The 27,714-nt window shown below is 37.9% G+C and overlaps 2 protein-coding genes and 1 long non-coding RNA gene across 5 annotated transcripts in view; 2 read left to right on the top strand and 1 right to left on the bottom strand.

Annotated features, from left to right (window-relative positions):
* Nucleotides 1-14,093, bottom strand: part of LOC122136711 — a 102,158-nt gene extending 88,065 nt beyond the window's left edge. For all 3 annotated transcript variants that reach the window (XM_042721167.1, XM_042721165.1, XM_042721166.1), the window contains exons 1-2: nucleotides 14,018-14,093; nucleotides 6,179-6,368 (exon numbers count right to left, since the gene is read on the bottom strand). In XM_042721167.1, coding sequence (XP_042577101.1) covers nucleotides 6,179-6,230 — 52 coding nt within the window. In that variant the 5' untranslated portion in view covers nucleotides 6,231-6,368; nucleotides 14,018-14,093. The remainder of the gene's footprint in view (nucleotides 1-6,178; nucleotides 6,369-14,017) is intronic.
* Nucleotides 1-27,714, top strand: part of LOC109070911 — a 172,745-nt gene that overhangs the window by 109,408 nt on the left and 35,623 nt on the right. Inside the window, exon 8 of the mRNA XM_042721281.1 lies at nucleotides 6,707-6,731. Coding sequence (XP_042577215.1) covers nucleotides 6,707-6,731 — 25 coding nt within the window. The remainder of the gene's footprint in view (nucleotides 1-6,706; nucleotides 6,732-27,714) is intronic.
* LOC122136750 lies at nucleotides 16,598-17,173 on the top strand. The gene is made up of 4 exons (XR_006154339.1): nucleotides 16,598-16,688; nucleotides 16,779-16,812; nucleotides 16,924-16,962; nucleotides 17,109-17,173. It is a non-coding gene; the product is annotated as an uncharacterized LOC122136750 (long non-coding RNA).

Below are 27,714 nucleotides of genomic sequence, written 5' to 3'. Positions count from 1 at the left end.
GATGACAGCAAGACTATCTCTCCCGCGCGTTCAATCTCTCACGTCATGCGTGCGTCACTTCAAAGTAGGTCACACAGTGACGGTGAGTTTGTGCCTCAGACTTTTAGGTCTAATGGCAGCGGCATCCCCTGTAATCCGTCTGGGCTTACTTCATATGCGCCCATTTCAGTGGTGGACGAAAAGTCAGAACATGTCACCCCGTTGTTTTCCGCATCGGACGATTTCGGTGACACGGAGGTGTGTTATGTCAATAAAACAGTGGATGTCAACCGAATTCCTTCTAGCTGGAGTTCGGCTGGGGATTTGTGCTTCCCGAGAGACTGTCACGATGGACGCGTCTTTGACCGGTTGGGGAGCTGTTTGTCAAGGGCGCCCAGCTCACGAAGTATGGACGGCGACACAACGCGGTTGGCATATAAACAGGTTGGAATAACTGGCGGTTTTTCTAGCTCTCCAGTATTTCTCAAATCTGCTGACCGGCCGTCATGTACTACTCAGGTCAGACAACATGGCGGTTGTGTCGTACCTGAATCATCAAGGAGGATTACGCTCTCGCCCCCTGTGCAAGCTGGCGAGGAATATTCTTCTTTGGTCTCAGAACAGATTTCTGTCGATCCGAGCGGTTCATGTCCCCGGACGTTTGAACTTCGGAGCGGATCTGCTATCCAGACAGACTCTGGAGCAGGGGGAATAGAGATTACACCCCCAAACGGTGAGCCTTTTATGGCAGATATTTGGAGAGGCGAGAGTGGACTTATTCGCGTCGAGCACGACTACGCATTGCCGCTGTGGTTCTCCCTATGCCCTCCATCGCCCCTAGGCTTGGATGCATTAGCTCACGATTGGCCCAGGACCAGCTTGTATGCTTTTCCCCCAATTCATCTAATTCCGGCGGTGTTGTCCAGGATACGGCTGGACAGAGTGGAGCAGCTGCTGCTGGTGGCTCCGTGGTGGCCCACACAGCCGTGGTTTGCGGAACTGGTCAGTCTGGTAGCGGGCTCTCCATGGGAGATTCCCCTCAGACAGGACTTACTATCGCAAGCACGAGGGATGATTTGGCACCCAAGGCCAGATCTGTGGAAACTGTGGGCGTGGCCTCTGAGCGGAGTGAGTTAATATGTCCCGGTCTTTCCGCGGAAACCCTCCGAGACTATAATGAATTCTAGAGCAGCATCTACGAGACGTTTATATGCTTTCAAATGGAAGCTGTTTACGGCCTGGTGTGGATTTCGTAATATGGATCCGGTTTACTGCCCAGTGGCTTCAGTACTGGAGTTCCTTCAAGACCGCTTCTCTGATGGAGTAACGCCAGCAACTCTGAAAGTTTACGTGGCAGCCATTTCAGCTAACCACGTATATATAGATGGTGCTTCAGTGGGCCATCATCCGCTGGTCTCTCGTTTTTTACAGGGTGCGCGACGGCTGAGGCCTTTCCGCCCTGTGCGAGTTCCTTCATGGGATTTATCCATTGTGTTGCAAGGTCTATCAGGACGTCCATTTGAGCCCTTGGAAACTATACCGGATAAAATCCTGACCTTAAAGACAGTTCTTCTTATGGCTTTATCCTCCCTCAAGAGAGTTGGGGACTTACAGGCTCTTTCTGTTTCGCCCTCGTGCATGGACTTTGCACCGGGCTCTGTGAAGGTATTGCTGCGACCGAGGCCTAATTATGTCCCTAAGGTCGCTTCGAACCCTTTTCATTTTCAGCAAGTGGTCTTGGAGGCTTTACCCCCTACTGAGACGGGGTCAGGAGATCTGAGTCTTTGCCCTGTCAGAGCGCTCAAGACTTATGTCGATCGAACAGCCCCATGGCGTGAGTCCGACCAGCTGTTTGTCTGTTTTGGACACAAAAATAGAGGCCATGCTGTCACGAAGCAACGCATGTCCCATTGGAGGGTGGAGGCAATATCTTTAGCCTATGAGGCGCGCGGTCTCGCTTTGCCTTTAGGAGTTAGAGCTCATTCCACGAGAGCAGTTGCTTCTTCACAGGCTGCCCTCAGTGGATCTTCTATGACTGATATCTGTGCTGCGGCAGGATGGTCCTCACCGAACACTTTTATCAAGTTTTACAGTCTGGATGTAAGGATGGCTCCTGGCTCCCGGGTTCTCTCCGCTTGAGCAGATGCTTTCCTTGGATCCCAGCTATCTCAGGTACGTCAGGCGTTATGGTATAGGGTTCCCATACGGTGATGTCACCGCAGCATCGAAGTGACCTATGAAAGGGAACATCTCGGTTACGTATGTAACCACGGTTCCCTGAATAGGGAACGAGATGCTGTGGTCCCGGCCGTTCCATACCTGATAGCATTCTTCTTCTTCAGTTCATGAAATCTGAGCGAAATAGCGCGGCACTCGGGTATACGATGCGTACGCATGCGTAGGGCGGTGCCAAGCGCTATTTGGCCAATAGGATTGGCGAGATGGTATAGGGCTTCAGACATTCGTCACACCGAGAGGTGTTCCCATACGGTGACGTCACCGCAGCATCTCGTTCCCTATTCAGGGAACCGTGGTTACATATGTAACCGAGATGGCTTCTTGATTTAAGAAATCACATGTTGATTTAGGAGATCACATGATCAACCAGAACAAGCACTGATAAAAAAAAAAAAAAAAGATCAATATGCACTTTTTATTTTTTTTTTTTTTTTTTACAAAAATCAGTTAATCAAACATATTAAATTACACAATATCAAGATATGAAGAAATGAAATACAAATATATATATTGACCACAACATGTGTATATCTAAAGCAATGGATCATAAACATCAAATTGGGGAACAATTGTTGTCTGACGGAGCTGACAAGAAAGTATATATACTGCTGTTCAAAAGTTTGGGATCAGTAAGATTTTTAATGTGTTTAAGTGGAGTCTCTTCTGCTCATCAAGGCAATTTCTAATATTGGTTTCCTATTTTAATATACTTTAAAATATAATTTATTTCTGTGACGCAGTGCTGTATTTTCAGCAACATTACTCCAGTCTTCAGTGTCACATGATCTTCAGAAATCATTCTAATATGATGATCTGCTGCTCAAGAAACATTTCTGATTATTATCAATGTTGAACACAGTTGTGCTGCTTTATATTTTTTTGGAACCTTTGATCCTTTTTTCTTTGATTCTTTGATACATAAAAAGTTAAAAAGAAGAGCATTTATTCAAAACAGAAATCTTTTCTAACAATTTAAGTCTTTGCTATCACTTTTTGTCCATTTAACACATCCTTGCTGAATAAAAGCATTAATTTCTTTAAAAAAAAGGAAGAAAGAAAAAAAATTACTGACCCCAAACTTTTAGTAACACAAAATTTATATTTTGATTAAACACATATCTAAAACACACACACACACACACACACACACACACACACACTGTTCTTTTTAACTCTTTGTTTATCACATAATTCAGAAAATAGTATCACAGGTCCTAAAAAAAATATTAAGCAGCTCAACTGTTTTCAACAATGATAATAAATCAGTATATTAGAATGATTTCTGAAGTAATGATGCTGAAAATTCAGCTGCGCATCACAGGAATAAATTATATTTTTTTTGAAAGTATATTAAAAAAGAAACTATAATTTTAAATTGCAATAATATTTCACAAAATAACAGGGTTTTTTTCTGTATTTTTGGTCAAATGAATACAGCCTTTATGAGCACAAGAAAACTTAAGTAAAAAATATGAAAAATCTTACTGATCCCAATCTTTTGAACGGTAGTGTACATCGACAGAGCACCCTCATTACCTCATAGTCTACTTCTGCCCCGCCACTCATTTTATTTAGTTGTGCGGTTGTAAAATCTGTGTGGCAAAGCTGCATGATACACTGGACAGCGCGGTCGAATACATTTACATTATACTTCTTATTGAGAGTTTACAGAGGATCAGATGATGATTTATTGAACATATATATACTGTATATATATTTACTTATCATTAAGGGGATTAGTGTTTAGCTTTTGTTGGGCTCTTGGCCCTTGACTTTTGAATGTTAGCTTTTCTCTGGCTGCAGCAACTTTGTATTAATAAGACACTTTTGTAATATCAAGAAACAGCAGGAGAAATTATGATCAGGTGTTGATGGTGATCTACTGATGTGATCCACTGATCTCATTCAGAGTCTTAAATATCCTTAAAGAAATATCTATGTATTTTTGTCTTTTTTTATCCTGGATTTGGTTATTTTGATTATTGATACACTATAAAACCAGACCAAACTCACAGTGGTGATGACATCAGTAAGCCATCCAAGATCCAGGGATGCTTTCCACTTTATTATGTTTAATAACAATATCACCATTTTTACAGTGATAGAAGGGAATTGGTCTTACACAGATACAGACACAGATATGGTCTATGCTGGATTTGCATTTAATCTGCCTTTATGTGGAACAGGCAGCTTTCGTGATGAATTGTAAAAACTTTCCCTGTCCTCCAGAGACACACACTTGAGCCAGAGCTGAACTTTACACATGAGGACAGGCAGAGGGGTCATATAGGAGGAGCACAGATGATTCTCTATCATACATCATGCAAATATCAATGTATATAATGTATAATAATGAAAAATATTGTGTGTGTGTGTGGCTCAGGGAGGAGTCCTTTATTGAAGAGCTGCCACTGGGCTTGAATACACCGCTGTCATCTATTATCACAGAAGGGTCTCATTCACTAATAACTTTACACTACCTCATTAACCTCCCAGCAGAGGGATTCAAATCAAGTTCACAAGTCCCTGTGATTATCTGTGTCAGATTCAGTTCTGTTTTTTGCTTTTGCACTTCACAAGCAAACAGTGTTTATTAATCATTGACAGAAATTCTTTCACTTCTATTGTTATAGAAAAAAAAACAGGTTGTAAACGCTGGGTCAAATCAGGTAAGCAGATAACATGACCTGATAAAAATGACAACATGACAATATCTGACATGAATGTTACCAAACCAAAGTTAATCAAATCTTTGAGCTTGTTTTTTTGTCTAGAATTCAGCTCTGCTCTCTCTGGACCTTCAGCTTCAAGAGGTGCATCATGGGAAGCATTTAAAACACTGCTTTTCCTTTACTCTCTACTGCAGATCATCCACAGAAATATTCTTCATGAAAAGTTTAGGTGCAAAAAGAAATACATGTTTGTGCCTTTTCATTTGTTAATTGTGTGTGCTTATTTCACCAACTTTAGATTAAAGAGAAATAAAGAAAGTACAAACCATTTAATATTATTAGAATAACACAATTATCATTAGAATAACACAAATATAAACACATACAGGCCCATGTTCAGTTATGATAAATAATCGTCAAAGTCAAACTGAAGTTTAATAAGAGATCATTCTGGTGCATCTGGTTGAAAGCTGTTCAAGTTTACAGAGAAACTGCAACTAATGCAGACTGGTTCTGATTAATTTGGAAAAAACATCACTTTTGAAAAAAATTAAAAAGTATCTCTAAAGGAAGTGCTGGATAAATGAACTCGAATGAATTTCAAATGAAAACACAATCTGTCTTCGCCTTCAGTTACAATCACGTTCACTTAAATTAAATATTTAAATATATGGAGACTACACTGTGTATAAAAAAATAAATAAAAACTACCAGCTTCACTTATTTTGCAGACTATGAGAACTGCAAAGAACAGAAATCACCAAAATCTGCTTTATGATTAGAAACACATATACACAAAAATATATAACGAGAAAAAATAAATCTGAATAAAAGCTTTCAGAATCATCATCATCATCATCATCATCATCTCAAGAAAATCAACCTACAAAACTACTGAACACTTAAGACATGAAGCAAAATCATGCTGAAGATGACGAGTGAAGCAGGAGAGATTCATGTAAAGGTGCTCTTAACATGTATTTATAACACATGCACTGATTTACACTCTACTGAAGGAGAACACATGAGGATGATTAATACAAATAATTACACTTTGATTAACTGTTCTGTAAAGTAATCCATATAGGCACATTCATCTCATTTCAAACATTTAAGCAGAAGCCTCTACAGCAAAAAATATTTTTACAATCACAAGCAAAATAAATTCAGTCAAATGTGTCCAAAACTTTAACTGATCCTGTAAGTTTGCAGAGATTTAAACAGGACATAATTAACTATGTGCCTTTCCTTCAGAACTAACTTAAAGAGAAATAAACACATGTGCTTACCGTCAGATATAACTGGAATTACAGTCACTAAAAGGATCATAAGCAGCTCCATGTTCAGCTGAAGTTCAGTTCATCTCTCTCCGTCGTCAAAGTGAAAGTGATCTGCTGCAATGAAGGCAGTACCATTAAACCTGCAGTGCTTTCTTCCTCGAAGAAAATTGAATCTGCAGCTCATCTAGATAAACCAGTTCTGATTCAATGGAAAGGCATCATGAAGAATGAAAAAAAAGAAAGAAAAGGAAAAAGTAAAAGAACAATAAGAAGAAACAGCATCTGTAAAGAGAGTATAATCTCAAACTGCACATTTTTTAAAGATCAAGAAATGAGTAGAAATGTGACCCTAAATGAAAAAACTGATGATTATATGTAATTATTATAATTATTCTATTATTTATATATAATTAAATACACACATAAATGATGTTTATTTATAGCCTACATAAACACAGTGAACTTATACTGCGTTAATCAATGAAACATTCATAAACGATATAAATGCTTCTCTAATGGTTTTTTCTTTCACTGCAGTTCAGATACGAGACTATATTCAGAGGTGAGAGAAACACTTCATTAAATTCTTTATGTTTATGCATTATGTTTATGATGGACAGCAGTGCCGGCCCTACCTAGTAAGCGGTATAAGCGGCTGCATAGGGCCCCCATGGCCACCAGGGGGCCCCGTGTCAGAAGTTCAGACAGCAGTCACGGGAGTAAGGGGAGATGATGGTGAAGATGGCAACAGAAGAGCTGAGCTGGAGAGTTCTCTAAAACTATACTCCCATAGGAATAAATTAAACACGTTCGTGGACACGCACTGTAAGTGTCTGACAAATCGTGTAGAATGCAATGCGCGCTCAGCACTTCCGGTCCCGATCGCAAAATCGAAAGCGAAACTAAAAAGGATGTGTGCGTGCATTCAAACGCATACAATATCTAGACTGTAATTAGTATGCACACTATAATAGGATGTGTAGTTATAACCATCTCTTAGCTCTGTATCATGTTTGAAGAAAATTGTGGTTTCTGTTTGCACTTTGGTTTGAATATTGAGAGAGTAGCCTACTTTGATTATGGTTGCACTTAATAATAACTGTTCTTTTTTTTTCTTTTTTTTATGATCAATTTGTGGAAAAAAGTTCAGATAGGAGGTCAAACATTCTACAAACTCATAGCCTGCAAGTACAATTCTGTAGATCTGAAGAGACTCATGAAATCATACGAAAGAGAAGTCAGTTGAATTTGTTGCAAAATATTTTACAGTGCTTGAGGATTGTCTGTTATTGCATATTATAATTCATACTCAGAAAGCAGAACTGAGATGGTATTTATTGCAAGATTTCAAATGCACCTGCAGACTATTTTTCCAGGTATGTTTTTCATCAGTTAAGATTTCTTAAAATAGTGTAAAAATCTTGTATACTCTCATTCTTGTGAACCCTGTCTCGTGTCTGGTCTCAGATTTTTGCCTTCACTTTGATGTTGCTTAATTCTGTTTCTACATCTTTACACTTATATTTAATTATTTTTGCATTTTAATCTGGGCTGTCATGCCAACCCAGAAAATTAATTATTATTTTAAGCATTAATTGTTTTTGCATTAAGCATTAATCTCACTGAATTTTGATACATTTCTCTTAAGCAATGTTAAACTCTTTAATTTAAAATTTTAAACTCTTTAGTTCACAGTCACACAAGATAAAAAATAAATAAATAAATAATTAATAATGTCATAATTTAAAGGGGTCATATGGTGCGATTTCAATTTTTCCTTTCTCTTTGGAGTGTTACAAGCTCTTGGTGCATAAAGAACATAGTACGAATTACAGAAACAAAAAAAACCCCCAAAGGGACAGAAATATCAGTTTTGGGGGGGTCCAAGGTTATAATCGTTAACGAAAACGAACGAAAAAATGAAAACTAGGTGATGGTGGCTTCTGCTCCTGGGAATGGAGAAAGTTCCAGTCTATCACAAAAAGCTGATAATGCTAATGCTGCAAATGTTGTCGCTGCTCTGCGTATTTTGGAAGAAAAGCATGGCATCTCTTCTCTCAGGTGTGCTGGTCATACATTGCAGTTAGTTGTCAACCATGCCCTGAGGGATCCCCAGATCAGCAAGACACTGAGGGCTGCAAAGTGCCTTGTGGAACATTTTTAAAAAAAGTGAGCTGGCCACTACAAAGCTTAAAGCAAAGCAGCAACAAATGGGTACCCCTGAGCATGCACTAATAAATGATGTATCCGTAAGATGGAACAGTACTTTACACATGATCAGCCGCCTGCTTGAACAGAGGTAGCCTGTGACTGCAACACTTTCCGATCCTGATGTCACACCACGAGGGGGAAGCGCTTCCTGGATTTAAAACATGAACAGTGGAACTTACTTGAGGAAGTGGAACAAGTCCTGAGGCCTTTCGAGTGTGCTACTGTTTTCTTGAGTGGAGAGTCCTATGTGACTGGTTCCGCTCTACCTCCTCTGGTAAAGGGCCTCCAGAAATCCATACAGAGCACAATTTTCGAGACAGCAGCAGTCAAGGCTTTCCAAAGTGTTGCTGCACAGGAGATGACATCAAGATGGGAGCGGGAAACTAAATTCAGAGATGATGGAGAAAAGTCTTATTGCAGCAGCCCTGGACCCCAGATTCCGCAAACTAAAATTCCTGCCAGCAGAGGACAGTTTAAAAGTTCACCTCAAGGTCCAAGCTCTTGCTCTTGAAGAGAAAAGAAGATATGAGGGGCAAACACATCAACATCAATGTGAGGAACAGGTTCAGACAGCCAGTGCAGACATGAAATTTTCAGAGAAGAGGCAAGTGTCTCTGTTGGACACTTTGCTCGGTTCAGATTCAGATGACCACAGTAATGGTGAGGATGACACTGGTCACATCCAAGATCAAGAAACTCACAGTGAAGCTGTGAGGAATGAGATACACATGTACTTTACTATTCCAAGGAAGAAAATCCGGTGAAATGGTGGAAGGAAAATGAAGTGAGGTTTCCCATCTTGGCCATGCTGGCAAAGAGTTTTCTTGTCTGTGCCTGCAACATCAACCCCATCTGAAAGGCTTTTCTCAGTTGCTGGCAACATTGTGACTAAAAAAAGAGCAAGCCTAACTTCAGAGCATGTCGATATGCTAACCTTCCTCCATTCCTTCAATACCATGACTTAGGTGCCCTTGAGCAAGGCATCGAACCCCCAACTGCTCCCCGGGCGCCGCAGCATAAAAATGGCTGCCCACTGCTCCGGGTGTGTGTTCACAGTGTGTGTGTGTGTTCACTGCTCTGTGTGTGTGCACTTCGGATGGGTTAAATGCAGAGCACGAATTCTGAGTATGGGTAAACCATACTTGGCTGAATGTCACGTCACGTCACTTTCAATGCTATATAATTAGTAACACAGGCCCCTAACCTTTTGCACTGATGCCTTCAGGTAATCTTTGCACTGTATTTGCCATTATTTTTGCACAGTGTTGAGCAGTGCTTTTGTTGGACTTGGCTCCTTTAAAACTATGTTACCTTTTAGGTATGTTTTACATAGTGTTGTTGACCAGTATTTTTGTGGTGTGTTACTACTTCAAACCACATAATGCCTTCAGAATGCATCTTTTGCAAAGTGTTTTTATATGGCATTATTCATGCCTGATGCCCTAAAGTGTTGTTTACATTTTATTTTTTGGCACTTTATTTTTGTATATGTCTTTCATGTATTTTTGCACAGTGTTGAGCAGTGCTTTTGTTGAATTTATATGGCATTTTGAATGCTTTTGAATTCATATGGCATTATTCGTGCCTGATGCTAAAGTGTTGTTTACATTTTATTTTTGGCACTTTATTTTTGTATACTGTAAAAACTTCAACCACATTGAAGTATTTTTTGGAAAAAAAAAAAAAATAAAAGTTGAAATATTATATTAGAAGTTGTACTTATTTTTTGTAAAGTTATCCAAAGGATTAATTAGTTAATCAAAAAAAGAACACTAGATTAAGCAAAAAAATATAAAAACTAATATAAAAATAATCGTTAGAGTAGTCGACTAATCGAAAAAATAATCGCTAGGTTGGTCGACAGAAAAAATAATCGTTAGTTGCAGCTCTACTTTACAAAATCACACATTAAAAAGTGGTATAAAAATATTCTAATATAATTCTGAATATAATTTTGTTAGTGTGTTAATGTCGACCCGAGAAGCGATTGAGCCTTCTTGAGAAAGTTAACTAGTCGCAAGTTTGAGGTAAAATGCACTTTTTGGTTGTGGTTGTCGATGTCAAAACACTATATAAGCTGTGATTCAAATATTAAATAATGTTATGTCATTTTTTTTACTTTTACACTGAATGTTTGCTGCTTCAATCCAGATCGAGTAGGCTATTGACTGTATAGGGTACATTTAGTATAGGGTGTGAAAATTGTACAGCTGTGGTATTTGTATAGGGTGTGAATTCTGTAGAAGATGTGACTAAAACTAACACTAAAACTAATAAAAACTAAGCATTTTCAAAAAACCCACTTTAAAAACTAATTAAAACTAAACTGAATTTGAAAACAAACATAACATCAGGGAAACCTGTGGAAACATAAAACGAGCCTAGGCTAAATAGTACATGTTCGTATTTGAATTTGTTTTTAATTGGTTAGTATTGTTTTTACATTCTATTATTTCATATTTTTATATGGCTTCTTGTAAAGGTATTACTTTTAAATTAGAATGGTATTTCAGTGCACTTAACTTCTAGCTTTTGAGTTGATCAAAACAGTTCTCTTTTGGATATATAATAACAATGAGATATTCTGTAGCCTACTGATTATGTTGCACTTGGCGATCACGGTGGGGATTGATATGGTAGTGGACCATGATGGTCATAGAAGAAGTGAAGGAGCAGTACCCCCCAATTATGGTGGGGTAATTCACACTCTGATAAAGAAGATCTGTAAAGTTGAAAAGACTAAAGTCTCAAATCCAAAGAGATATTCTTTATAAAAGTTAAGACTCGTCCACGCCCTCCTAAAACGGCTCATTTAAACACGCCACCACATCTCTACGTCACTGTGTGGGGAGATTTTCATAACGCCGCCCAGATGTTCACGCAAAGAAAGGCGGCGAACCTTTTATTCACGTTGTAGTATTGTTGTTGCTGCCGCCGCCATGTTGTAAAGACGCTGTGTATTTCACTGTGAAAGCGAAACTACTTTGTTTGGCCTTCTGAAAGAGGACGATATCCGCCTCGTCATGCCTGGAGCTGATCCGTGCTGGTCGCTGAGGAAATACATTAAATTGTCCTATGGTGTGACTGTCTCAAGGATGTTCAATAAATTTCAACTTTAATAAATTAAAAAGAAAAGCATACAATTGTTAATAAATACCTCAGACATCATTTTACAAGTGTCTATTTTAGTAATTGGCAATCATTTTTTCATCCATATATTTCTAAAAGCACTTAAAGGTGTCATTTCTGCATTGTTCTCATCGGGTTCAGCGCTACTTGTGCATATTTTCTGCTGTCTTCCTGCTGAAATAAACATTTAGTGCAGCAGCGAGCATGTGAGGGAAATAAGATGAATTATATCAGACCTGAGCGAAAGTGCTTTTGTGTGTTCATTTGTTTGATCGTTTTTTTGTTTGGAGAGAGAACTGTTCCTGAATGTCAAAAAGTTTGAGGTCTGTGATGGGAATCGATTCACAGAGTGCTGTATCCAAGCATGTTAACAGAAAGTTGAGTGGAAGGAAAAAGTGTGGAAGAAAAAGATGCACAACCAGCCGAGAGAACCGCAGCCTTATGAGGATTGTCAAGCAAAATCCATTCAAGAATTTGAGTAAACTTCACAAGGAATGGACTGAGGCTGGGGTCAAGGCACCAAGAGCCACCACACACAGACGTGTCAAGGAATTTGGCTACAGTTGTCGTATTCCTCTTGTTAAGCCACTCCTGAACCACAGACAATGTCAGAGGCGTCTTACCTGGGCTAAGGAGAAGAAGAACTGGACTCTTGCCCAGTGGTCCAAAGTGTTCTTTTTCAGATGAGAGCAAGTTTTGTATTTCATTTGGAAACCAAGGTCCTAGAGTCTGGAGGAAGGGTGGAGAAGCTCATAGCCCAAGTTGCTTGAAGTCCAGTGTTAAGTTTCCACAGTCTGTGATGATTTGGGGTGCAATGTCATCTACTGGTGTTGGTCCATTGTGTTTTTTAAAAAACCAAAGTCACTGCACCTGTTTACCAAGAAATTTTGGAGCACTTCATGCTTCCTTCTGCTGACCAGCTTTTTCAAGATGCTGATTTCATTTTCCAGCAGGATTTGGCACCTGCCCACACTGCCAAAAACACCAAAAGTGGGTTAAATGACCATGGGTGTTGGTGTGCTTGACTGGCCAGTAAACTCACCAGACCTGAACCCCAGAGAGAATCTATGAGGTATTGTCAAGAGGAAAATGAGAAACAAGAGACCAAAAAACGCAGATGAGCTGAAGGCCACTGTCAAAGAAACCTGGGCTTCCATACCACCTCAGCAGTGCCACAAACTGATCACCTCCATGCCACGCCGAATTGAGACCGTAATTAAAGCAAAAGGAGCCCCTAACAAGTATTGAGTACATGTACAGTAAATGAACATACTTTCCAGAAGACTAACAATTCACTAACATTTTTTTTTATTAGTCTTATGAAGTATTCTAATTTGTAGAGATGAATTGGTGGTTTTTTTGTTAAATGTTAGCCAAAATCATCACAATTAAAAGAACCAAACACAAAAAACTACTTCAGTCTGTGTGCATTGAATTTATTTAATACACAAGTTTCACAATTTGAGTTGAATTACTGAAATAAATTAACTTTTCCACATTGAGATGCACCTGTATTAGTCAGGAGGCTACACAGCATTTGAATACTGGATTTCCAAAAGTAATTTCAGGTTTATCATCTGAACCTCTTTTACTCTATATATACACACATGAAGTGCCCCTAAGATTTTAAAATAAATATTTTAATAATGAAGTATCACATTTAATTGTTCAAGGTTCTCTGGTCACATGACATGCAGGTGAAAAAACACACATATATTTGACTGGTTTAATTTTAAAGTGATTTATTTTAATTTTACATTATTATGATTTAATTAATTATTAGCTTTTCATTAAACTTACAAACCCATTTGGGGAACCTTGACAATGCAATGTGCAATGCTTTTTAAGTTAATTACAATGAATGGAATATATTTTTCTTACTCTTTGTATTTTTTATCAATATGGTACAAGATTATCCTATTTAAATCAATGTGATAAACGAGTGTATCTGTAAGTAATCTACAACTAATCAAAAGTAGTCTGATTATATTACCTAAAACTGTAATTTTGGTCATGTAATTTGGAATCAGTAATGGACTACAATTTCTAAAGTAATCTCCTCAGCTCTGATAAGAGGAAGAGAAAGACTGAATCATCTTCAGAGAGTTTCATTGTCTTGTCTTTCAGAACTGAACACGACACACAGTTTGAAACGCTGAATGGAGGATGACTAGACTGAAACATGATAATGTGTGTCGTTGTTACACAAACAAGGCCCCAGCTACAGCCCGACTATACAACACTGATTATTCTCCACCATCTCGAGTACATGTACAGACAGAGAACTAAACATGAACTGAACACTGCATGGCATCAGATATCTCTGCTTCTCAACACTGAACGCAGATATTTGTTTCTGATACAGTTCTGTTACAAAAATGAAAGTGAAACTAACTAGTGCGGCTCATTCCAACAATAATTTCATTCAGAATAAATATAAACCCGTGCTTTAGCGCTGAATCTCACATTTACAGTGTATATGTATTATATGTCAAATGTTTAGCCTACCTTTAAGAACATCTTGAACAAAACTTCAAATCGCCATGTTGCTTCACGAGAGCAGAAAGTCATTTATGGGTGGAGTCACTCTGTGCTAGTGATGTGTCGTTCCTGGACGATTCGTTCATCTTGAATGAATCTTTAATGTGACTCGGGAAGAACGAGTCGTCTCGGGAAGTGATTCATTCATTTTGCTGAACGAGACTCAAAGGTCCGAGTCGGTAAAATGATCCGAACTTCCATCACTACTGTGTGTGAACAGGAAGGTTTGGGTTAGAAGTTAAAGTGAAAAAAAGGTGAATGACAGCAGTTCAACGCAAATATGTTTAGAGAACTTTCAGTGACATCATGTTACCTGATGATTATTTTAGAATATGGCACCAGTTGCATCACACTTTTTTCAAAAATGGCTTACATTTATTAGACCTGTCATAAGAAAAAACACAAATATTTTAGAAATTTGTAAAAAAATAATTAAATAAATAAAATTTCTTGTTTAAACCTAAAAACTGTACCATCATTTATTAGACAAATAACAAACTGAAATAACAATAGTCTTTATGAATTTGCACTTTTATACTCAAATTTGAGCTGGCACATTCAACTTCTCTCAGAATCAGAAATTAATCAAGAGTAACATTCACAACCATTGAAACTTCTTTTGATCTATTAAGTACAGCAAGTGAATCACTGTAATTATAATAACTGAATAAAATAATAATAATAATAATAATAATAGGCCTAATAATTGTTACATCCTACTCAGAGACTTGAAAGTTTGGAGATCCAAAAGCAGCTTAATTTGGGACAAACCTCAGACGTGATCCAAAATACAAGCAACAGGTCAAAACACAGGCAGGCAATCCAAACACTCGACAAGACAGGAAACTCAGGCAAAAGGGTAAATCTACGAAATAGGCAGAGATCACAAAACCAAGAGACCATAAATCCAGGGACAATGCTCAGATATAGTGACTGTGTAACAGGATTATAGAGATTACCTTACAGCATACGCGATAAGCACGTGTTAAGCCAAATTCATTCTAACAGTGTAAATACACAGCATAATGAAATAAATGAACATACTCTCTGATGCAGGCACACATGCAATCAGGGGCGGACTGGGGCCGAATCTGCATCTTCTGAGAAACTGTGATTTCATTGTAATCCTTCTCATAAAGTCACTGAATACACCATTAACTGTTCACCTGATAGCATTGCCTTCTGCATTTGATGTTAGAGCGTTGTTAAGAGAGAACAAGAATGTTTTGGAACACACTTACCTGAGATGATTTTTATATATCTCTGAAATATATGATTGTATTCTTGAAAACAAAAATATTAACGAATTAGCAAAGAAAGAAAAACATAGCCATAATGTGGAATATTGTAAATGCTTAGATACTGTGATACTCAGATACTTTGATTTCCTTCTCACATTGCTGATTGGGGCATTAACTGTTCACCTGAACAGTATAATGTTGTTGCATTTTCTCTGTTATCATGTTTCGTTCAGCAGATATGACACAAAATACACGATGATGAGAAATACATAATCTGATCTAATCTGATCATCATCAGTCTGTCTGGAGTGACATGAAGAAACAGAACAAACTGAGACAGACTCAATCCAGAGGAACTTTGTCTCCAAGACGCTTGAAGAAACCTTCCTGCAAAGCTACAGTACTGCGAAAAGTTTGAGGGCACTTGTTGTAAAAATGCGGTAAAATGAGGATGCTGTCAAAAATAATGTCATAAATAGATTTTCTTTATCTATTCAACATTTGGTGTGAGCATCCTTTGCGTTTAATGCAGCTTTTTGCCCTCGGTGCACTTGCACATAGTTTTCAGGGGGCTATATATATATATATACACACACACACACACACACACATTATTTTTATTAAAATTAACAAAGATTAATAAATTGTGTAATAGATGTATTGTTCATTGTTCATTCATGTTAGTTAATACATTAATGTTAACAAATGACATCTTATTGTATTCATCATACTGTTGAACTTGACAGTATTTTCTATCTTGTTATTTCATAGGAGCTTCAAAGAAGACGGAGAAAGCCAGAGTCTTTTGCGTTTATCAGTATCCTTATGTTCATTGGATGAAAAACAAAAACTCAGTAAACAAAGTAAAAAAGTAATTTGACTGATATGAAACCCCCAAGGTTTCTATAGATATCACAATATATCGATATTGTGAATTCTTATGGCCACAATAGCTGTGATATGAAAAATCTAATATCGTGACAGCCCTAATATATATATATATATATATATATATAATATATAATATACACACACACACACACACACCCACGCACACACGCACACATATATATATATACACACACACACACACACACACACACACAATCTGATGGTGTGTTTTATTTGTTCAGGACGGGCGTCTGATAGCAGATCCATCAGATCCTCAAACACTGATTGTTCCCGTGACGGCTGTAAAATCTGATCGTCTCGTCACGTCTCACTGTGTGAATCTGAATCATGAAATCATCTGTGATTCTGCTGATGGAGTAAATCAACTTAATCGCTCAACATTCATCTGTTTTTCATATTTAATCCTTCATGAACATTATAAATGCTGCTCTAATTCTTCTTTCTCTCATTTCAGTCTCATTTCAGTCGTGTGACCGCATTCAGAGGTGAAACAAACACTTCAGTAAACTCTGTGTTGAACTGAATCTTGTGTGAATCTTCAAGTGAATCATGATGATTGTGGATGTGTTTTTCAGTGAGGAATGAAAACTGCAGCGACTCCAAACTCAGGTGAGGTTCAGCTGATAAACGTGCTGATTATTCACTAATAAAACACTGCAGATCTGATCCACTTTTCACTCTTTTCTCTCATATTGACTCATATTTGCGATCACTGTGAAGATCTCCTGAATGAAGTGACTCCAGATCTCCATCATTCAGGTAAAAACATTAAGAGCGGGACATCTGTGGATGTGCTTCAGGATATTCTTTTCATTATGTTCATATATCAGCTGAGTTCATTGGTTTCTTTGTTATTTGTTCATTCAGTCGATCGGCTGTTTGTATTTTCTATCTCTTGTATACAGTAGATCACTTCTGGTGGCTTTTGGCTGTTTTCATCATTGTTCTTCTCATCATCTTCTTGATCCGTAAAAGGATCTTCAGGTGACGTGATCAATCTTAAAGAATCGTTAAATCTCACTCTATATTTCATCATGAATCACATTTCTCTTCATCTTCAGATTACTGAATCTATCAGTCTGAATGAACTCAGGTCTGTGCTGGATGTGATAATATGTAATAATCAGATTCAATCTGTTGTCAGATGTTTTCAGAGGTTCATCTGTCAGCGTGACGAAGATGATTCAGAAAACAGGTGAGTGATTCCTGAACAACACTGAGATCATGGGTTTGATTCACACAGAATGAATGAATGAATCAAATGAGCTGTTTGAATGCAGTGAGTCATTCAGATAAATGAATAAATGTAATGGAGTGAATCACTTGAACTCTGAAGAGGTGAAACAGACGGATGATGTGATCTGATGAGAATGAATCTTCATCTGCTGTAAGTGAATCTTTATCTCTGTGACTCTTCATCTGCTGAATCTGAATGTGTTTCTCTCAGGGATCCCGAAGCTGCTGTCCAAATGATCTGATGCTCCTGATTCACTGAATCAATCTGAATCTGAACAGTTAAACGGCTCCCTGTCCAGGGTTTGAATCGACTCCTTATTTACTCAAACTCAGGGCTTAACGTCACTGTGATCTTTGACATGAAGATGAAGGAAGTTTGTGTTCATTCTGAGCTTCTCAACAGATTTATTCTCCATCATCTGCATCTGTAATTCAAATAAATACATGAAATGGAAAACACTGGAAGATCATTTCAACCAGATTGACAAGTGACCAAAGTGTTGTTTTATTTATTTTGTTCATCATTTATAATCAGTCACATTTACTCTTTTAATCATTCATCATCATTTACAAATTTATTCATGAAATCATTTATTCATTTATGCTGTTTTTCTTTATTGAATTTTAGGTTATTATTATTTTAATTTTTTTTTTCTTGCAATGCTTGCAAGTTGTTTAACCTGGTGATTTTTATTCATATGGAGTTTTATTTTAACAATAACTGATCGAGCACTGAAACAATAAGGTTATCCAAATAAACTCATTTCTCTTCATCACTTCATCAGCTGCTTTCTGCTCTTCTCTGCTTCCCAGGTCAGCTCTTAGACTGACAGATGTCTGATGATGCAGTTTTTGATCCTCTTCAGCTGGAGACGAGACACTGGGGCAAACAAAAGTGGTCAAGAAACTCCTCTAAACATTATTGTGTGTTTGGTGTTTGGCAGGCCACCACACATTTAAAGCTGCTCAGCGTATCAACATGTCTCCATCACAGTGAAGAACATTAGTTTTTTTACAGAAAGAGTCAAATCAAGACTGCCACCCCGCTTTGGAAAGTTTCAACTTGGTTTCCTCGAGATTTTCACACAGTGAAACCACAATGAGGGTGATGCCAAACAGCTAGACACACATGAGTAGCATAGAAACGTGTATTATTTATTTTTTATTTTTTATTTTTTTTACACACCATATAATGATCCTTTTAAGAATGCCTTTAAAGGAGTTGTGAGTCGGGAGCTCCAGCACAATGAACACAGAAACTTCAATACAACACAACTCTAACCGATCTTTTCCTCCAACCAGCACTAGATGGGAGCTACAAAACCCACTGTCCAGTTTCAGCTAATGCAAAATTTACAACAGAAGCAGAACAGGACAGTGTGTGATTGAGTGACACACGTCTGTTCACAGAGAATATAATGCTGTCAATAAATGTGAGCCTGGAGCTCAAAACCAGTCATAAGCATGGGTATATTTGCAGAAATAGCCAACAATACATTGTATGGGTCAGAATTATTGCCTTTTTCTTATGACTAAAATCATTCTGGAAACCTAAGAATCCATGGTGAAGCTGAGAGCAAGAATGAGCAGAACTTTTCAGACTGAAGCGGAATTGACTTCATCAGTTTGAGCTCCATCTGCTGGTCAAAACAAACACCAGACTTTCAAGTAATAAAAACAATCCTGCCAGTAACATACTCTGAAATGTAATGCAGTTAATGTTAGTTCACTTCACCTCAGAGCTATCAGCGCATGCGTGACCTGCTGACCAGAGCTCCATGTGCGCGTGGACAGATTGCACACAAAATATATGATGATTGCAATATAGCAATCAAATATATATAAGGTAATAATAATAAGGTCCTATTATTATAATATGTTCTTATATTTTATTTATTGCCATATATAATAGTTTATCGAGATGTATATAATTTATAAAACACTATATGATAACAAAGTAATGTTTATTTATTCTAATGTAGGCTACTTATAATGAATTTATTTACATGGATCTGCATTTTCTATATTATAATTCTATAAAAAAAAAGATATTTATTGTTATATAATTAGCATCAAACAAACAATATAGGTTCGTATTGCTTAGTGATTAAAGATTAAACGAAAAATAACTATGACAAAGTGATTTTTAAAACAACCATCAAAACTAGGTGGCGATATGCAGTAGAGCATGTTAAACTGACCATTGAACACAAAGAAGAAGAAAGAAGGTAATATGGCGCGCTTTTTCTTAGCGTCTGTTCCATAGTGACTCATAGATCCGTGGCCCGGGGGTTGAGAAATGTTTGGGTGTTAATCTGGAACATACTTCTGTGTTGAATGAACGTTGTTTATTGAACCAGCATACCCTCGAGTGTAAGCAAAGGTTTGGGTTAATCAATCTGATGGGTTTCAGGGGTATAGCGTTAAGTTAAACCCTGCTTTATGTGAATACACCCCTGCAGACTCACAGCAGCCCCACTCTGTTTAGTTATTAGTTTCTTGGCACGCCCCACTCACAGAGGCAGCAGCCTGGCAGGTTAATGATGGACTAGGGTTGCCCAACCGATCCATCAAAATATGAGCCAATCGTCCTGCATTAAAAGACAAACTACACACAATACTGATGATGCAAACTATATAGAGACAGGTTTTGTAACTGACAGACTTGGCATGGAACCAGACCTAGCTCCCCGCACAGGGAAAGGTGGCATTCAAATACAGGACAAGCGACAATGGCAACAAGAGGGCTACTTATAGCAAACACTAAGGGTCATGTGACAAGAACCAACAATGACCGAGACAGGGACACATGGAATTAGACATTATAGAAAAATGCCGATCCATGTGTGAGATGATAATATAAAACGTAATATAAAAGGTAATCTATATACAAATTAAACAATACCTTGGTCATTAGTCGTGTTTTAAATCTTTATATCTGCCAATTCATTCAATAAATTAATAACCATAGTTAGAATTAAATAATATATTTACCGGATTTATTACTTATATTAGCCACTTCATCATTAACATAGAGTATTATAGATATATATATATATTATATATATAGATATATATATATATATATATAATATCTATATATATATATATATATAAGGCGTATATTAACCATATATGTAATATTATATGAAATAAATCTGCTGAGTCACACAGAAACAGAAGCACAAAGTTACGGTCGGTATATGTATGCTGAGGGGAGCCAAGAGTAGTAAATGTTCTCTCTGTTTAAGTGACACTGAGGACACAGATGTTTTGACTGTTGCTATCCAGCAGGATTTATTTGATTGAAGTTAACAATACCGGAGCTGCTGTGAGTATTATTTCACATCGAATTAGTATACAACAGTTTTGCCACATGGGGAGCAGCCCAGAGTAAAAGTTATTAAAGACATTACACAGTGTGAAAACATTCAGTTTTTGGGCCAATTCACAGTCACTGTGCAATACGAAGATCAAGTCAATGAGTTACTTTTAATTGTAGTGGAAGGAAACAGAGCCCAAATTTGTGTGACGGGATAGACAGACTGGGCTCCAGAAAATATAACGTTGCAATGGAAAGGCAATTCGAGATATGTGCGATAAACCCTAACAGCGCGCAGGGGATGTCACCCACGTCCAAGAAGTGCGTTGAGCGACGTATAGTGCCGAGGTCTTTGTAGAATGATTAGGCACCTCTGCAGAAGGATAGTAACGTCTACACATTTGACCGTGAAACCAGAGGTTCCCCCTAACCTTTTATAAAGTCAGTCCCACAAACCCGGGCACTTTTGCAATGAAGAGCACGTGTGGAGACAGAACGGCACGACGGAGGTAAGGTCGCGAATTTGGTGAGCACAAGCAGACAGATAACATGTATACTCTCAGTAGTACCGTGAATAAGGTGAGTGGCGAACTGCTCCAGTCGTGTGCCCGTAATTAAAAACGATTGATCCAAAAACGTGAGTGATATGGAATGTAAAAGGAAAGCAGAACTTACAGCGAACAACGAGAAATAAACGAATGCTGAGTCAATTCCCTCTTCCATCCATGGCAATTTCTGGCGTGAGTGCTGGAGATGGTTGCATATTTTGCTGGTTCCTTTTCCTGAATAATATGTTTCATGATCATAGTGGATGAGCTTACTCCAAATGGTTAGAAAGTCTTTCTGTATGTCCACAAAATTAAGACCTGCTCAAGCTACTAAACTACTAGTCTGAAGAGATTGTTTGGTCGGTTGTATGGAGGCTCTGAACAAAATAGGTGAATGAACAAAGCCTGCAACGCTACTTTCGTACTTCATGATGAATTCAAAGATTTGCTGAAAAAGAACAGCATTTTGGCATACTACTGGTGCACCCAGACACCAGCCACAATGGGTTGGCGAGGGATACGTCCAGACATTTACCACCTCAATCAGTCCGATAGGGTCAATACGACCCCAATGTCAACTTTTACTAGTTTTAAAAATGGTTTCCTTCATCACCCACCTGGAATAAGATTCTGTGACTTATTTTCAACATTTTCTATTTGTAGTCACCTTAATAAAAAAAGAAAAAGAAAATATTACGAATCTGGTCTTTGGGGACAGTATGACCCCAATTGAAAATGAATGGGAAATGCAAAAAATATCATACATTTTTTTTTTGCATTTTGTAAAAACAAATTCAATAAATCCTGCATATAAATCTGAAAATGTCACCAACACAAACAAAAATGAAGGGCATGATACTAGAAATACAGCGTGGAACGAGCTCTCACTCACGTATGACATATACACACCACAACACACACCCCAACACAACACACACACAAACACACACGCCACACGCACACACTCTCTACACACACAACACCATTTCATATCTGCTTATTGCAGCTGTTTTTATCTCCTTTTTTTTTTGTTGGTGTTGTTTTTATTTACTATTTAAGTAACATTTCAAATTGTTTAGATTTTGACTTTTTAGATAAAAAAAAAAAAATGTTCCGTGCAAATAAAGTTTTAGTCACAAGATTGTGGCATAGTTCTGCAAATTTATGTGGGCATGTATTGCAAAAGGCAGAAGGGGGGGCCACTTCAAAATAACTCAAAACAACAAAGACTAATCTTACTCTTGAGAGAGAAAAAAATACTGTTTTGTTTTGTTTGTTGTTGTTTGTTTGTTTGTTTGTTTGTTGTTTTTGAAGGGATATTTATGTTCATTACACTAATCTTTCAAAAACCTATAATCTTCTACAAGTTTTTCGTCGGAAAACAGCAGATGGCAGGAATTCTACACCCCCTAGACACCATAGATCAATATACAGAAACAACTTAAATCAAATTTGGATCAGGGCATTCAATGTGATTTTTGTTTGTTTTTTTTTCCTAAAAATGTGATATTTCCATGCAAATCTCTAGTGTAAGTTGAGGATTTTGTGGTAACATATGTACAAAAGTCACTTCATATCTCCCTACAAACACTAGTGTTAATGTCTAGATGAAAAAATAAATAAATATAAATAAATATATATAGAACAATTTTTGTGTCATACTAGACCCCAAAGACTAAGATTTGTAACACAGGAAATGAGGGACATTTTCAGTCACCGTTCTGACCTATTCCTGAAGAAGGACATGCGTGCACCAGAAATCGCATGATTATGAGGAAAAGGAAAGATTTGTTCCTTTGATATGGAATGATTCTGTTTTTCTTTTCAATAACATGGGTGAGATCCAGAGTGGTGATCTGGAGGGTGTGGCCGCAGAATGGGCATGGTCTATAAGGTGCGTGGATCCATCGTCGTCCACTGTGTGACAGACGGCCATGGTGATCAACGAGACAACGCAATTCTCTTCAGAGACTTATGATGAACAACGGAGCTCAAAAGGAGACTCAAAATCTGAAGAGAGCAACTGAAAACTAGCAGCTGTTTCTGGGGGCTGGCTGACCATCAAACGCTCTATATTGTGAGTCCTGAAACTACAGTTGAACCCCCCAATCCCGGTTGCAAGACCAGTGGGTCTGTAGATGGTCTAAAAGGAAGTATTAAATACAAAACGTTTCAGAGACTAAAGTAGAAATTCCCATTAAGTATGGTGTTAATGTGGTGTGCGAGGTGATGTGGTGTATTGGGATCATGTGTATCTGTAATTATTACTTGGTTGATGTCTGGCATCATTGGTTCCTGAATTTGGGAGCCAGTATTGATACGTCATGTGATGTGTTGCAGTGTATTGACGCATGTATTTTCCTGAGTAAAGACGGTTGATGCATTTGCTGGTTTGACGTCTTAAATAGGTACCAGACAAGGATTATTCCAGTCATACTGAAAGTATTTTCTATCTTTTTATGGAACTTTGATAATGGGGTACATACAGACTCAGAATCAATCTTCATCGACGGCGGGGAACTGTTTGTAAAGATACTTATTTTAAATGCTTCTGATATTCCCCCTGGAATTAATGTTTGTTTTGTTTTTGTTTGGCATTCATTACAGAATATCTTACCTAATTACCATAGACCTTAATTTCATATTTAGAACCTTCAACAGGACTGTAAACATGTAAGGAACTTTGGACAAAGCATCTTTGTGAGGTCTATGATTTTCTGGATCAACTTTTTAACCGCAATATCCGTCACGTTCAATAGGTTCATTCGAGAAATTCAGTCGGTTTCCTCCATATATAGCGAAATGTTTTTTTTTACATCACGAACATCTGGCAACAATTACAATAAACAACCAGATACTTTTATACAGCCTAAACTTTCTATATTGAAGCAGCAGTGTGGGCAACCTATGGCAGGCACGATAATATTATCAATGAAAGAAACACTCTGAACAAACGCGACAAACACAAAGTAAAGTACAATAACATTAACATGCGATTTCAGATCCGCATTAGATTCGACTGCGTTTTACTCTGTCATCCATGCGCCGCTTACAGGGGCGTGCATTACACACAGTATGTAAATAAGTGTGGTGGAGACGGTCTGATTCTCGGAATTTCTCGTGCATGCACATTGTGCAATTACCCAAGCTCCGCCCCGCATGCAGTCCGCGATGCGAAGTAGTTCCACGTGTAACTCGTTTTTTATAAACAAGGTCGCCTCTTTTTTCCCCATTTACAATAAACTTTATCATTTATGTTTAATAGAATAAGAGAACACAAGTGTCCCTGTTTGTTTGAATACTACATTCGGGTTGGCAGGGGGGGAAAGGGCCGCAAGGATACATAGTAGGAAACAGGAAACAATACGTATTAAAGCCCAACAAGCCAATTACATCAGACGGGTGCGTGGGTCTCACAATCACTCACGCGCGCACACGCACACGCACACGCACATACACACACTGATATCGTCAGTATTTCACAGCTACGGTGAGTGCTTTTGGATTCGATTTATTATAAGAAGACGTTTAATTTATATTGCTGTTAATTTCAACCAGTAGCCAAATATTTGCAGAATAACATGTCAATGCTGTGGGTTTGTAAAAAAAATGCCGCAATATTCCAGTGCGATTACATTTTATGCCGGTGAATGTCGGGTTTTCAAGTTGTAACCAAAGTTAGTTCTAGTTCTAGCAGTCTAGTTGCAAACATGCTGAGAGAATAGTTTGGAAGATTTATTCTGCATGACCATTTTAGGGAATCGGAATTTTACATTGAATCATGTTTTAGTATAATATGCTGGTAAATAGGCTGATGATATTGTTTATTCGTGGAAGTTGAATAGTTATTGCTCTGGTAAACCTAGGCTCAAGAGGCGTGCTAGGAGCGAGGTGCAGCGGTTTTGTGGTCTGCTGTCGGAGACGCTGGTTCGAATCCCGCTCGCTGTAACAGAGTGGTTTTAATTTTGTGATAATTTTAATCATAACTAGAGTATTTTTTTCCTCATGAACTGATTTAGTCAGAAAACGAGTCTATGTGTAGAACGGGGTCTATGGAGAAATATGTTTTTTTGCCGTCGGTTTCAATAAAAAGCACTTCTGAATGTGAATACCTTTTTTAGGTTTATTGTTATTTGTTTCAAAGTCAAAGCTTTTAAAAAATATTTTTTAAGTTATGGAACTGTGATGCTAACATTTCATCGTTTTAAATGCACATCAATACACACCTTCCACGTGTTTTTTTTTCTTTTTTAATTAAACACGTGTTATGCAGTATAATTCAGTTTTTTGTTCTGTGACTTCAAACAGCTTCCTCTGAGCTAAAACATGCCCAACATCAGTTGACGTGTGCAGGATTGAGACTGACGGGGGTTTGAGTTCAAACTTCCCTTGATCACTGAATCACACACTCAGAGACTGTGAGCAGAGCTGGTATCTACGGTGAGAGTGTGTTTCTGTCCTCAAAATACACCTTTATACACACACACACACACACCACACACACACACACACACTCGCACATACACACTCACACGCACACTCACAAAACTCACACAACCCCACACAAACACACGCACACTCACACACACAAAACAAAACACCCGACACAAAACCCACACAACCCCACTCACACACACACACACATACACCACACACACCCACTCACTCACACACACTCAAACACTCACAAACTCACTCACACACACACACACACATGATCTGATGGGTTTTTTTTGTTCAGGACGGGCGTCTGATAGCAGATCCATCAGATCCTCAAACACTGATTGGGTCCTGTGACGGCTGTAAATCTGATCGTCTCGTCAGTCTCGCTGGTGAATTAAAAACATGGATCATCTGTGATTCTGCTGATGGAGTAAATCAACTCAACGCTCAACATTTCATCTGTTTTCATATTTAATCCTTCATTAACATTATAAATGCTTGGGTCTAATTCTTCTTTCTCTCATTTCAGTCTCATTTCAGTCGTGTGACCCCATTCAGAGGTGGGGAGAAAAAACTTCAGTAAACCTGTGTTGAACTGAATCTTCTGTGAATCTTCAAGTGAATCTGAGATTGTGAATGTGTTTTCAGGGAGGAATGAACGCAGCGACTCCAAATCAGGTGAGTTTCAGCTGATAAACGTTGATTATTCACTAATAAAAAACTGCAGATCGATCCTTTCACTCTTTTCTCTCATCTTGCTCATATTTGTGATCCTGTGAAGATCTCCTGAAGAAGCGTCTCTCCAGCAAATCAGGTACAACATTCACAGCTTTAAATCTCTTTTTAATATTTATTAATCGTTATAGATCGGCTGATGTGATATTTGATCACTTGTTTAGATCAGCTGTGGTGGCTTCTGGCTTTTTCATCATCATTTTTCTGGTATTTCTGTTTCTTGCTGCGTAAAAGGATCTTCAGGTGAGACTGATGTCATCAATCACCTCTTCAGTTTCTATTAAATTCAGTTTTCCTTCATTTTACTAAATCACGTGAACAGTTTGGATCTGAAAAAGATGGATGTTGAGACATGTGCTGTATGAAGCGTTCTCCTGCATCTATAGGACACTGATGAAGGTCAGATCTGATGATCTCATGCAGTGCAGGAATCTGAGCAGTTCAAAGCTGAGATTGAGGTCTGAATCAAAATCCACGGTTCATTCTTCATATGAGCTCAAACTGAACGAGGCACAAAGCTGATTTCCAGAACCTCACCGTCTCTGTTCCTCTGATCCACCAGCCTCCACACCATCTCCTCAAACCATCACGACTTGTGCTGAAGACATCTGAACCAGCCACAACATTAATAACCAAGGCCCTTACCACAGACAATTATTCTGGGGTTTTTTTCTCTTTTTCTTTGATCTAGCTTGAAATGAACCGCCATTTGGATAAAGTTGTCTGCTAAATAAGTAAAGTAAAGGAAAACTAATCATTTTTAAAGTTGTTTTTCACTATTTGTTGGTTTGGTGTACGGTGTGCAATGTACAATTGAAATAATGAAAAGGGTATTATTAATCAGAAAGAGCTTTGTTGCCAAGTATGCTTAGTTTACATAACCTTCCAGTACACAGAGACAACAACAACACAGACAAATATATATATATATATTTCAAATAAATAAATTGTATGAACAGTTTATATATATATTATATATATTATATAATATATATTATATATTATTCTTTCAAGTGTATCCTTACTTTTTTATTAAACTCTCTTTCTCGTTATAAACCTTGAGCATATTAGTTTTGATTTCTCTCCCCTTAAAAACCTTGAACGAGTTGATTTTAGTTTCCCGTTCTTCTGTCGGTTCAGTGTATGGCATTGCTTATCCTTCCTCTCGACTACAAACCCAATGACATTTGAAGATGCCTGGTGTAGGGGAAGAAAATGTAGATCGGT

The sequence above is a fragment of the Cyprinus carpio genome, chromosome B3 (assembly GCF_018340385.1).
Source record: "Cyprinus carpio isolate SPL01 chromosome B3, ASM1834038v1, whole genome shotgun sequence".
NCBI classification, from domain to species: domain Eukaryota; kingdom Metazoa; phylum Chordata; class Actinopteri; order Cypriniformes; family Cyprinidae; genus Cyprinus; species Cyprinus carpio.
This window is presented reverse-complemented; position numbering and strand designations above follow the sequence as displayed.